This window comes from Chrysoperla carnea, chromosome 1, assembly GCF_905475395.1.
Source record: "Chrysoperla carnea chromosome 1, inChrCarn1.1, whole genome shotgun sequence".
Taxonomy (NCBI): domain Eukaryota; kingdom Metazoa; phylum Arthropoda; class Insecta; order Neuroptera; family Chrysopidae; genus Chrysoperla; species Chrysoperla carnea.
In genome coordinates, this window is record NC_058337.1 from 98,541,922 (window position 1) to 98,557,142 (window position 15,221).

The window sequence follows — 15,221 nt, forward strand, 5'->3', positions numbered from 1 at the left end:
TTTCAAAGATGCTAGAACATTTTGAATATACCTCTGAAGACGATAATGTCCTTTTACTAATTTTTTCTTTGATTAATATTATGAGCATATTTCCGAAATATACTTATTTTTGATGGCAGCATTTGAAATTTATTGGTTAAAAATATTAAGGACTTATAATCATGTTTCTCAAAATAATTTATTTATTAATATCAATCAATAATTTACTGATAGAAAACTTATTGCTCTGGCTGCAAAGGATATATACACCACGCAAAGCGAAAAATTAGATTATTTTTGCCAAATTAACGGTCAATATTCATTTAATAATTTATTCAAGGTTCTTTTGATTTATTTAACTATTCTGCATAATTCAAAAAGATACAATTAATCAAACGGTGTATTTCCATACCAATGAGGAAGTACATACAGGGCCTATTTTTATTTTACAATGGGACAGGTGTTATATAAAATTATGTATACAAGAGTAAGCGTTGAATATGGAACTTAATTAACCGCCACAGGTCGATATATCAATTCTGTATGTTTAGCTATAGCATTAATTTGAGTTTTCTCGCAACGATTTCAACATATATGTGATAATATTGCCTATATTTTTGAGGCCCTCATTTTTTAATATAGGCAATATTATTACATAAAGAAAGAAATCATTTCTTCAAGACTCATATCAATGATATTATGAGAACATGTAGAAGTTATAAATACAGGGTGGACCATTTTAATCCTATATGGCTAAAAGCTCGTTTTGTATTTAATCAATAAAAAAAAATTAGAAAAAAGTTGCAGAGTTTGATTGGTGACACCATCCTTTGACATCAGATTGGAGTTATGCGTGATCAAGTTGAGAGGGACATATGAGTTAGTGAAGAAAGAAAGAGAAAGATTTACGTTTCAAGAACATTACACCGTTCATTTCATACTATAAGTATATAAAATATTATACATTTACACAGAGACCCAGTAGCATAGTGGCAGAACATTGGACAGCGATACCGGAGACAAGCTTTCGGAATCAGCTCATGTATTATAAAAAAAAATTTTTGTTTTATACTCAATAATCTTACAAAGAATAATTATAAGATTTCTAGTTGTAATATGTGTTTACACCAAAAGATGGAGCTAAAGAAGTTTTACTTCATTCGTGTGGTCTTAAGCACACTCGTTTTTTCTCATAACACTGTCCCTGGCATATTTATTCTCTGGGATGCGACCATTTCTTAACGGAATAAAAACTTAAAATAGTACATATTTTAGATATACTTACTAAAATACGTAATATCAATTTTGGATTAATTTTTCATTACAATATATTGTGTAATAATATCTCACATTTAATTTACGAAATTACGATAATGGAAGTAAATTATAACACTAAATATATTCAGTGTTCATCCATGAAATGAAATGCAGAGAAGATCCATAAAGTTATATGCGATTATTTAACTAAAAATTAAAATTAAATGCAAATTTTTTTTAAATAAAAATTGTTATTTTATAACCTTCAAAAATATATAATTATATCATTAACCAGAAGGTTGGAGGGGAATGTTAGATAGATTCATACAATATCATGCATTGAAATTCCTATATATGTATACAAACAGATATATACTTAATTAGAAATGTAAAAAAAAAGACCATTGTATAATATATGACACTATAACTATTAACAATACAATTATACATTTCCTATTTTTATTATTTATTAAAATTTAATAATATTTTCCATGTTTTAATCCGAAACTAATTCATTTACTGAATAAATCTATCTATATATTTAAGCAAATATTTGGATAATTTAATTATATTTTAATTTAGTTTATGTTGTGACTTCGTTCGTGCAAGTGTAAAAAAACATGTATAATTTATCAATTTTTTTATTTTGCTTATCAGTGTTTGTGTCTTCCAATAATGGGCTTTCATTTAATACGCTCAGTAAGTATAGATTAAAATCTTGTTTGTTCATTATTCTAATTTTCAAGCGCAAGGTATGAAAAAAATAAATTGTGATGGTTCAATGATGGTTCAAAATTTTTTTTAATCAAAAATTTCCTCAAAATTTTTTGTGAATATAAAATGGTTGCATGCTCGAGACAACAACTACAAATATAGGGAACAAAATTTAAAATTTGACATCTAAAGATTTTAAAAGACAGATGAAATATAATTTATGAAAAACTTTATATTAAAATAATTTTTAGATCATAGGCTCCCTAAATGAGGCAGTTCGGTAATTATAAGATTTAATGTTTAGCATTTATCAACAAATTTCTTTAATTATCAACGATTTAAAAAAAAAAAATTGTTCTTAAAAGGGAATTGGTTTGGTTTGTGCTTACTACGATTTACAATTTATATGATGTATTTCGATAGAAATTGAATACGAGAGAAATCAGAAAGCTTCCGAAAAGTAAAAATTATTTATAGTCAGACTTTTGGGAAAGTTAGGGTAAAATTCAAAGTTGTACGAACCCAATTATTCTCGATAGTTTTGAGGTATTAAACATAAAATTAACTACGCGAAGGTCATGTATGTTTAACTAAGTACATAAAGATGATTTTTTTTTGGCACACATTTGTTCAATAATTTTGAGTATCATCAATTATGTTCTATAGATCAAATTCTAGAGTTTAAATTTTAAAAAGATTCATTAATGAATAACGATATGTAATAAAAAATAAGTGTTCATAAAAAAAATCAATATGAAACGGCTGCATGAGATTTTAATATCAGTCAAAGCATTCTATCTCCAATTCCACAGCAAATCTGAATCTCGTAGACTAAATCAGGAGGAGACTTGGCTATAGCACGTAGAATTCAAGTAGCATCTCGAAAACCTATCAGAGAATATTTAAATTTTGAAAGTTTATATTTCCACTTTGATAGGAATCGGGGGTGTTTCGGGACAGACACTAAATTCTTGACGCAGCCATCTTACATGGATTTTTCCGATGCATATCCCAATCAAATTGGTACCTACTTTAGATATTAGAAACTAATCAATGAATTTTATAAAATCAATTATTGTATTTTAAAATTTTTACAGGCTCCTTTGCACGTAAAAATTATGTTGGTTTAACATACGTTGATGTTGGAGGGCGATTTAAACGTGAATCCTCGACCATGTGTTGTGGAATTGATATGGATGCTGAAGATCAAAGTGGAGAAGACGAAGAATGTATACAAAAAGTACTTGGTGATAGTAACGATCAAGAAGATTTGGATGTGAAGCAATTATATGTAAGATTTATAGCAAAACATTTTTACGGGCCCATTTTTAAAGCTTATGAAATAAGTACAAGCTTTTGCTACTTAACTCGTCAGCACATGAGCGAGCAACTCACGCTCAATTTAAAACATAAATAACTTTTATTTTTCAAATGGTATACCTATGTGGTTGGAATTTGTCTTATTTTCGGATTATGAATTTTCTGATTTTTTTTATCATGTCTACCCTGTTAAAAATATTTAAAAAAAGTCCTTTACAAGCAAAAATTATTGACTTTCGGGCCTGCTTGTATACTTTCGTTAATTTTATATAAGTCGTACTCAGTAAATTGAAAAAACTTGTCCTCGCCCAATAAAAAAATCTGACACTTTGTACATGACTTATCTTTCTAATAATAATTCCCTAATATCAGACGATTCGGAAACATGCATTTTTCTGTTTCTTTCACCCTACATTCTCCGACATACGGCTTTCAAAAGCTTTGTATGCGCTCAATGTTGGGAGTAAAATATATGAACATACAGGTAGGACCATTTTAATCTATTACGGCTTATAGGTCGTTTTGTAGCTAAACAATAAAAAAATAAACAAGAGTTGCAGAGTTAGATTGATGACATTATGTTCTAATATCAGATTGGACCTACTTCTCCGGGTTGAATATAACTTAAAAAGTTAATCCTAAATAAAACTAAAATCAAAAAGTTAATCCTAAAAAAAAAACAGGGTAAATGCTTCTTAAAATTATGCCATTATAGCAATTCATGGATAGAAAATACGCTAGCCCTAGGCAAATGTTTAGACAAAAATTATCAAAAGCAATAGAAAATATTCGCTTTTGTCCATGATCTGAAAGTCTATTTTCAAGGTCATTGAATCTTCAAATGCTCTTGAAAATTTACCTGGACTTAACATTCACTTGATTAACTAATGACCTTTTCTCCTTGATAACTTTTGTCTAAAAAATTTTTCTAACGCTAGTTTATTTTCTTTCGATTAAATGTATAATGACTTAGTTTTAAGTCGAATTTTCTCCAAATGCTTACTATTTTCGAATAAATCGATTTCGATTTCGATTTTCGAAAGCTAACGAAAAAAATTTTTTATTTTTTAATGAGGATCAACTGTCTAACTTAAAATATTATTCTATCTCTTACTATTTAGGATCTAAATTGATTATTAAAGCGGAAAAGTAGTTCCAATATGATGTCAGAACATGATCTCCCATGAATCATGTCCCCCATCAAATTCTGTTAAAGTTTTGTTAAAGTCATTTTTTCATTGGTTGAACTTCAAAACGAGCTATTAGCCATAATAGACCAAACTGTGCACCCTGTATATCACAGCTCGTTTGAATTTTTTGGAAGGCGAAGAGACAAAATGATTAGATTTTCTCAATTGTTATTAAACAAATTTTTTTCAGTGTCTAATGGAATGCGATTATAGTCAATTATTAAATGACAATGGTGAAATTGATGAAAAGGCATACTTTGAAATGATTGATGACGATGATATGGAGAATGCGTACGTAATTGAAACGTCAAAGAAATCTTTTAAGAAATGTGTTGAAATAGCTAAAATGCATAAAGAAAAAGTTTTAAAACAGTACAGCGATTTAAAATGTAATCCAATGTTAATGGATTTCATTACCTGTATTAGTGTTGAAGTATTATCGGGTTGTCCAGCTGATAAAAAGAAAAATGATAATAAAACCTGCAAGGAAATTGTTGATGTATTAACAGAACAAATTACTGACTAAGAAAAAACCAATAAATATAGTTATATTAATGGTTCTATTGAATGCTCCTAAAAGACATGTTACTTAAAATGTTCCGCTTAAAATTCACAGGAAAATAATTTAATTTTCTTATATTTGTAAATTAAATACTTATATTACCTTTTGGCCTCTTGTCACTGTACAATGGCATTCGTACACTTACTAGTTTTTCCATATAACTATATAAATATTTCAGAAATATAAATTTTTCTGTGAAAACACGCGAGACATTTAAGGTAAGCTGTCTTGTTTCGGTCTGGTGACCTTTTCCTTCATTGATATTTTATGATCCGAATTTTTTTTGTCTTTCGAATAGTTTTATTTATGACCTCTAAAATAAAATTTTCAAATTGGTTTTGTTATAGTTTGTAGATGCTTCATTTGACACAAACCAAAAGAAACAAAAAAATTGTACAAATATTTTTAAAAAAATGTAGTTTAACAGTAAAAAATAAAACATTAATAAAAAAAAAATTATCGTATTTATTCCGATAACAAAATAAACACATGGGCGGCTTCATCGAATAAAGGATTCTCTTCTATTGCGTATTTAAAGCGTAGACATTCAACTACAGTTTATATTTTTGAAGATTCAGATATGATAAGAATATCTAACTATTTCTGCTTACTTATTGATTTTCATATTGCGACATTCGTAACATTTGCTTCCTTTTACTCTTTAATTTCATTCGATAGTGTCCTGTTCGTAATGCTATTAGCTTGATTTATATTTAAAATATATACTCGATAATGGGGTTAATCGTTAAGCGAGCGTTAAGCATACCCATGCAGGGGTGTAAAGTGACATGCCCACACCTTTTTTATTACTATACATTATCTTGTATAAAATATTCATTTCATTAGAAAACTCGAGTGAAGGAAATTGGAATGTAAGAAATCTTTTAAATCCAGTCGAATTTTGTTCGTCGAAGTTTTTTGTCTATCAGAAATATATATAAGTCAAGTGAATTACAACAATGATTGCTGAATTTTGTCACCAGACTCATTTTAAGATGTAACCATTTCTATCAGGCCCGTTATTCATTAATCAGGAACTAGTGCACAAATTTCCCAAAATCTTTCCTTTCGCGAGGAAACCCCTCAATCGTTTTAATTATATTTAACAGCACCTTAAATTAATGCTTTTATGCAGGAAAAAACTTATAGGAAGTTGAACTACTCCTTGAATACAAATTTGAATTTTAAATGGTTTTAATTTTTATTTTCGAATAAAAAAATTTCGGATTTTTACAATTTCCCGCGTCGCCTTTTTATTTTTGATTTGCTGATAACGAATTCGTATTCGGTGAAATTTTGGTTAAATATTTACAATTAATTTATGTTACTTCACTTTAATCACATGTCCATTTTCGGGTTTGCTCGGGTAAGGTTTAAGGATTAAGGATACTACTACTATTGTGCTACCCTACTTTTGTGAATTTTTTTGTGACTTTCGGAGGAAGACTGAATTTTTCTTTTGGGAATTACCTGTATTTTTAAATAAGTCGCAAAACTATTCGAGCATAAATTTTGTATATGCTTGACGAACTTTCCAACTAATATTAATGTTTTGTTTATAATTACGAAACAAAGAACAAATACTATATTCTTTATTTATTTTACATTCGTTTATATTTATTTAAATGATTTAAATGATTTAGCCTTAAAAATATACTTACCGATTATCTAACTTCCAAAATTGTTTAGGACATGCAAATCATAATTTGGTACACACGCAATAAATAAAAATTAATTCTAAATTGGGAATTCGGTTCAATTATTGTGATTATTTTTAAAAACTGTTTAACTTTTGGAAACAAAATTTAGACTATTTTTAGAAATTTATACAAGGTATGTACTTTATTTGATTTAAAACACAAAATAATTTTTATTGTATCCCCCACTGCCAATGAATAGAGTTACGAAATCTTAGGCGAAAAAGAGGATTGATTAAGGACTTGCTCGGAACTTTTTCTACATTATTTCATGGTATTTTTATTTGGCAACACGTGAAACTAAAAAGAGAGTTGTGTGGTTTTCACCATATGTTTGTACATGTTTCCTCTCAAAACGAACTAATGGATTTCAACATACATGGAGTCGTTGGATTTATCGGTAGCGTGATGGGCTTTTATTTAAAAAACAATATAATGTCAATGCTAAGCGATAAAGTGACAAAGTAAAAAAATTAAGTACGTCGCCCTGATTCAACTGAAAGCTGGAATTTAGCTAAATTAGGCTTTGTCATGTCTGACATTACATGAATGATTTTGATGAGTTTATTCCATTAATATATAGGGTGTTCCCGCTAGGTTCAGCAAAACTTCCCAGCAGCATTTGAATTCATTGCGAATTAAATGTATGTTGGCATGTCTAAAAAGTCTAAAATAAAAAAAATCAAAATAAAAAATAAAAAATCCGACTGGAAAATAAAATCTGAAAAGAAAAACCAAGTTCAAGAAAGAAACTAGTTCAGTAGTTTACATAGTGGCTTAAACAGTCGGGGACCATTATTATGAAGATTTGGACCCATCTAGATATTCATGGGTCCTGACTGTTAAAAGTTGCTATGTAAACTACTGAACTTGATTCTTTCTTTTCAGATTTTACTTATCACAGGCGAGTTTTTTATTTTTGAAACCAATTTATTATTCCTAATTCAATTTAAACTATAACTTGTATATATTTTTGTAGTCCTTCCTTAATTACATTTATTTTGATACCATACCTGATAGGTTTGGTTAACTCTTTTTTATTAACGTATTACTATTTCGCTCCAAAATTTCGCCATTTGGTTTTTTCAAACACATATCTAAGAACCTTGGAGACGATACTCGTGAAAAATAACCACCACTTGACAGGCGAGTGAAAAAATATTTTTTATTTTTTTTACACAAATATTTAAAAAAATTGTTACTTTGATCATTTTGGTTCTACCGTCTCCAAATAGAATCAGTCTACAATAAATTAAACTTTTATTTTTATGTATAACGTATAATACTTGTGTAATATGTATTGCATATAGTTTTAAAATTATTTTCTACAGTAGTTCACAGATATTCAATGATTGAATACGGTATCTGTTTTTGGGTAATTCTAGAACATGTGGTAAATTTACTTTAGTTCAATTCAAATTTTTTTAAAGATTATTTCTGTTAGAATGGGCATTGAAATTGGTAAAGTTTAGACCAAGATATTCGTATTTCATATTTTCGACAACTTTTTGTACATAGCTTCGTATAAACGGACAGTAAAAGGATATTTTTACGTAATTAATAGTATAAGTGGATCAAAAAACTAAAAATAAAAATGAAAACTAGTACTTACATTTTTATACTGTAAAAGGTTAATTTACCTGTTTTGTCTTTATCAAGCTTAATCAAGCCACTGTTATAATCTCCAAATTTTCTAGGACGATTTTGATTACGATGGTGGCGTTGGTTTCCATTTAGAGTCACGAGTAACAAAGGTTTTATTCAAGGAATTGAAAATTTCAAAATAATGCCCTGGTGGCTTGTTAAAAAAATAAGAAAACTTCATTGTAAGCTTAGTGTGCATGGTATCACGAAGAGTCCATCCATTTCATAGATGTATATTATTTAAAAAAAAATATTTAACGATTCAGAACAGTTGCGCGAGTTGCTTAGAGAGTGTATTTCACGCTTATTTTTTTAAAATTTTAAATGGAATGACCACTTGAAAATTTTTACCTTCACCAAATTTCATGCTTTACAGGATAGTGGATCTTTTTGAAGACACAAAAAAATATAAGTCGGTTAAAAAAACTGCAATTGGGTTTGGCTACACAATGTTTTAATGACATATGACAGATAAATAAAATTAGAAAACTAATTATTATTAGTTATATATTTTACTAGCAGATATCCGCCCGCTATGCTGGGTAATTTCTCCTTTAAAAACAAAGACTATCACGTTATATCCCTCACCTCTCACCTATACTCCTTTTTGTTCACAATTTTATGGATTTACAATTTCCATGGTGGCGAACTGTAACTTTTTTGAAAAGTTTTGCCCATTATACTTGCTGACATTGTAACTTTCTATAGGTCCAATCATTAAATTAACCTGATTTTTATACTTTTTTGGATCAAAATTACACCGACCACCGATTTTCGTCAAATTCCAAAACATAATTTTTTTTGGCTTTTTTCTCGATTTTTAAAAAGGGGTAATTTTTAAAGGATTTATATGTATAGATAAGTGACATTATCTATACAGACTAGAACATTTTATAAGTAAGTAAAAATATATACTATTTTTTCAAATGAATTTCTTGTATTTTCATACGTAAATAACTTAAATAACTTAAAAATATATTGTAAACGAAGTTTAAATTTTTTCTATTGGCACCTGCGCAATAGCGCGAGAATTTCTCTCATCACAAGCGTAATGATTGTGATACGAAAGTCGATCAGTCTGAAGGGTAAAAGTAATATCGGCTACTCGAACACCACCGTATTGACTTTTCAGTGTATTGTCCATGGAAGCAGACGGCTAATAATTTATATAATGCATTATAAAAACAATATTATTAATAAAATATTTTGACATAATTGTATTATTATTGTACTTAAGATGTCCAAATCTAAGTAGTAAATGTGTATTATTATAATAAACTGCTTAAGTAAGTAAAATATGCCTACTCAAAAAAATGTATTCAAAACAACCCACACGCCTCAAGTCTTTGCTGCACTATCAATGTAATATAACACACTCAATTCAAAAAAAAAAGTCATTGCAATGGTAATTTTTGTTTTTATATGTGTAGATATAAAATAAATAAAAAATTGTATATGAATATTTTTTAGGCATTGTTATCCCAACTGTGCATGACAAGTACGAAACTATATAGGATATAATGCATTGACATTACATTACATGGACCAAGTGTCAAGCGATTTTAAGCGTGCCAACATCTGAGGTAATTGCTTAGGTCTAATCCATTGTTAAAGGGATACGTGATAAGTATTTTTTTAAGTCAAAAAGCGAACTGTTCAGTGAAATCACGATGTTTTATTCAATATATATATGATATATTCAATGTATGTTTTTTTTGATAAATGACCTTACACTCAATGTTTATTTTTTTTATAAATGTCCCTATATTCTTTTGATAAATGTATTTTTTTTATAAACGTCCCTAGCTGACCTAAGCAATTACCTCAGATGTTGCCACGCTTCTCACTGTACGGAAAGATAGGGGATGCTTAGTCTATGTTTAATTATAAAGTCAATGGTATAATGATAATGGGTATAAAAAGTACTTTTTGAAAAAGAGCATTTCTTAAATAAAGATGATCTCTGGAAAAGTTGGTCCTCATGCTTTTTACTCCGAATATACAATGGCGAGGGTTATGTGTTTGACCGATATGTAAGTATGTTCTTCTGTTCAGGCCTAGCTTCTAAACTACTTATCATAATTTTACAAATGAGGTGTCGTTAGAAGCGTCTTGATCATCCGCTGGTTATATGCTATGATAGTACTTTTCAAATATATACTAAACCCCAAAATGGCTTAGATAAAATAAAATTCGAAAACTAAAACCAAAACAATTACAGAATCGCGCAGTTAAAAGTATGAAAACAAGAAAATATTTTCATCTGAAACAGTTATGATAAGTAAAATCGTCATTACAGTCGGGGGACCTTTAAGATTAAACAGATTCCATTGGATCGAAAAGAAGTTCCCCGAGCGTAACGACGATTTTACTTATCATAACAATTTCAGATGAAAATATTTTCTTGTTTTCATACTTTTAAAAGCGCGATTCTGTAATTGTCGGGGTTTCAGTTTTCGAACTTTATTTTATTAGTAACTCATAAACACTCATTTTTAGTAGTAGATTCAATAATAAGAAATGGGGCCGTCTATTTAAGATTTGATTCCTCCACATCACTGAGGATTAACGAGAAAAGATTGATCGTATATTTTTTCGTTTTCACAAACAGGGTATTTTTCTCGAGTTCTTGGAGTTTTTCAATGCCTTGTATATTATACAAGTGAAGGATATTAAACGTATATTAATGACTGTCGTAAACATCGTTTTTTGTTAGCGTTAAATCAATACAGAAATTTTACACTTAGAACAACTACAATTTTTCGATACAATATTAAAGTCGTTCTATTTAACGTGTGTGGTCATTTAACATTAATACGATATGAATATTATTATTATAAGGTAGACATAAATCATAGTCACAAACTCGGGCAACAATATCACTTGTTGTATGTTGTTTGTTTGTTTATTTGTTACTGAACATAGTAAGGAAACGAACAGACTGAAGAACAAGAAATCACATCCAGACATACTACATTAAAATATATGAAAAGGACCTGTTTAATGAAATGAGTATAATAATAATATTATAGTAAGTTAACCTTTAGATAATATTCATGTATGTGTTAACGCATGCCTCTGTTGGCCTGTAGCAAATAAGTCACTAACCTATCTCTCTTATGTGACAATTGGAATGTAAATTAACTTTGCTAGATCAACAATCATAGGGGTTCCAACTAAAACAGTATAGTTGTAATATTAACCAAAATAATACTGTTTCAGGTCTCTAGAAGAGTCCTAGATCACTTTGTTTTTTTAATTTGATTGATATATGTAATAGACTACAAGCCCATGCAAATTTTTCGGGTTAAATGGCCCAAGAATGATCAGGAATTATGTTGAAAAAGATACTCCTATATGTAGAAGTAAGTTTAAGCACCATGGCGTCAGGTGAGAATATGAATGTCACACCTCTTAATGTCTCATCCCTGCACCAGCAAATATGTACGGTACATAAGCATTCGAAGCGAATTACATAAATGCTGAGACTTCGTTAAAGGAAGTTAAAAGAAATTATCGAATTCCCGTTAATTTCCGAAGCCGTACGTGATTTATTTCTGTAGGTACGGCATTTGTAATTCGCTTCGAATACTTACGCAGAGTTAGTATCCGTACATATTAAATAGTGCAGGGGTGAGACACCAAGGGGTGTGACATTCATATTGTCACCTGTACCACGCAAAATTGTCGCCATGGTGCTTAAACTTACATATAGAAGCATTTTTTTCATATCAGCATGATTCCTGGGTCATTTCGCCCGAAAAATTTTAGCTTGTATATATTACATGTATAAAATTGGAAATTGTTCATACTTTAAATAAAACGCATGATTAATTGAAAATTTTATAAGATAAAAGCGCCGTAGCCGATTTAAATGACCTATTCATCTGCCGCCAATATTCTGCCACCCTTCTGTATAATATGTAATATAATTATAATTTATCAGGAACATACCATAATTTACTTTAATCAGAAATCCATCAAGGCTTGTTGATAGGTAAGATTTTATACAGTTAAATAACACAAGTTATGTAAAGACAATATAATAAAGTGTTCAATTTAAGTAAAGGTACAACATATTTATACACTTTTTATTTTCAAGTATCTTGATACCCGCCCGGTTCGCTGGATTCAAAAGTAAAATTGGTAAAGCCTTGTTTTCACTTTCCCCCTTTCATAACGCTCGAAAGAATGGTAAGGATTGTTTTACACAAGTAAAATATATGGACAGTTTTCAATTTTTTCTATTATAAAATTTATTGAATATATCAGAAAAGATGGCCATGGATTGTTTTTCATTTATCAATTTTTACAGAAATGTTTAATTTATGATTCAAAATGTTGCTCACAGTTGCCGCAGTAAAATGTCAGATTAAATTTATTTTTTATTTTTTAATTAAATATATCTTTATAAGTTATTGCTCATGTGTTATTCTGATGTATGAGCTATATATTATTGTACATTTTCATTCAAATCCATTTGGTAGTTTTTGCGTGAAAGCGTAACAAACAAACAAACATCCTTACTTTCACATTTATAATATATAGGGATAGGTACAAACAAACATAAATATTCATACAACATATTTCACCATTTCTGTTCCAAAACATAATAATAAAACGACATTTGGAGTGTTAATAAACATATTTTTCGATATTGCCTATAATAAATTTTTCATCTACCCACTATTATTATTACTTATTATATTGGTATTGAAAACAAATTTTTGTTAAATAATTGTAATAATTTATACAATGTGTCAAACAAAACTGTAGAACTGCTTTCAAATAGGAAGATCATGTATTCACAAGATTAACTTATACCGAGCCTAAGAAGTTGGAGAATCTCAAATTTGATTTAACATACATTTTTTTGAGGGAGTAAAATATAACGAGAAATGAATTTTGATTTTAATAATGGAATCAATAAAAGTGCTCATTTTCTTCACATACTTCTCCTCAATTCTTGTTTTTTCCAAAAATTTTTACAATAATTTTTCCCAAAAAACTAATGGTGCTATTGGAAATTTCATATAAATCTCTATTAAATTTTGTTTTCTGAAGACTAATAAATTTTTAGTATCCAAGTTTTCAGTCATAACCACTGTTTTAATGAAGGCCGTCCTTTATTGTATTAAATATCTGTTTTTTTATTTATCTCTCTCAGCTACTTTTAGAATTTTTAGCTGGCCCCTTTTGTTTAAATGAGCTTAAATGAGCTAGAACAATGTTATACAAGTGGAAGTTGACTTGTTTACAGTTACAGTTTACAGTTTTTTTGCTGTTTATTTATTTACAAGTTGAATTTTTTTTATCTCAATCACATCCACCTAAATCATTATTCTTCACTATCATAGAGATGATGATGCTTGTAAGAGAAACTTGTAAGGTTCTCAATAATTCACATACATTGTAAGAGAGAATTGTAAAGATTGTGTGTGGTAGAGAGCACCTTCAGGTTTAATCAGTGGGCCCTATTATGAGTACAAAAGAGTATGAACCATGGTACATTAGTATCTTATGCCATGGTTCGTAAATCTTGGACACCCTATAATTCATAAAAATATAAAAACAGAATTGCAAATAGTACATAAACCATATATTATACCGTGAACCTGTTTTGTTTATAATAAAAATAAACTTAAAAACATATGTGTTAATTTAAGAAACATTTAGTTGTTTCCATCTTATAAAATGGTGTTATACAAACGAAGTTAACAAATCAAAATATTTAGATAAATATTAATTCTTATTAGGCAGACTTAGGTATGATAATATAAAAAATTTAATTTTCGCGTTTGGTACGAATTTAAACGGGTGATTTCTTTGTAACTTTGGTATATTTCGCAATTTAATTAAGAGATTAAAACACAAATATGTATACACATATATACGTATATTTTTTTCTGTGGGTCCGCGTGAGCTTCCCTATTCCTTTACCAAATTCAACGATTTACCCATTATTTTAAAGCTTATTGTGCTGGGTAAAGACGAAAAATAGGCCCACGATCAAATAATGTACCGCATCGATTTGATTATTTAGATATAATATTGTTCAGTTTATAATTACCATATCATATCTGTAATGAAATTGCCTATACGCAATAAAAAGAAAGTAAATTACTTTGGTTCAAACTGTGGAATTTAGAACGGATTGACTAGTTAAAGAAAATTAAACTAGAGCTTTTTTGCTGCTACAATAGATTTAATGCCATACAGTTTGATCATTTATTGTGTTTTATAGTATTCACAAGCTCATAAGCTGTGAGACAAAAATAATTTTTTTGCCCCATAAACGCCAATTTTTTAATTACACGCAAGAACATTTCATTTTCCATTTCTGATTTGTTTATTTTGTCAAATGTTATATGTAAAAAAGGACAAAAATTGTCAAATTAAAATTTTATTCAGAAATATCGAACAATTTTTGTCATCAATGATGACACTTTTCAAATGAATCCAATTTTTCATCGTTAAAAAAATAGCTCTTAGCTTTATTTACACGTTGAACTGTTGGGAATGTTTTGGCGAACGCTTAAATGTTTAAACCGAAAAATAGAGCAAAATATAAAAAAAAAAAAACACAGTCTTGTAAATTTGTGAAAAAAAATTTCATATTTACACTATTGATGGTTTAAGAGCCAAGTGTATTTATAAAAATTATTTTATAAGCAAAAAATTCAGAAGCTTCATAAAAAAAATTAATTTGATATTTACTGAAAACTTCATCGTTTAGTTATTTACCTAACTTAACTACTTACATAAACATATAAAATATATACGTAATATATCTACATACGTAATTACCATTCTTGGAATAATAATAATTTTTTTATGTAGAGAAAAAGAAGTTTTTTT

The 15,221-nt window shown here is 28.6% G+C and overlaps 1 protein-coding gene across 1 annotated transcript; it reads left to right on the forward strand.

The window, feature by feature from the left end:
* The first annotated feature begins 1,771 nt into the window (after nucleotides 1-1,771).
* On the forward strand, nucleotides 1,772-5,421 carry LOC123305576. Its single transcript, XM_044887347.1, has 3 exons — nucleotides 1,772-1,935; nucleotides 3,048-3,241; nucleotides 4,651-5,421. The coding sequence occupies exons 1-3, from the start codon at nucleotides 1,857-1,859 to the stop codon at nucleotides 4,984-4,986; spliced, it is 609 nt and encodes a 202-aa protein (XP_044743282.1). The 5' UTR covers nucleotides 1,772-1,856; the 3' UTR covers nucleotides 4,987-5,421.
* Nucleotides 5,422-15,221: the final 9,800 nt, after the last annotated feature.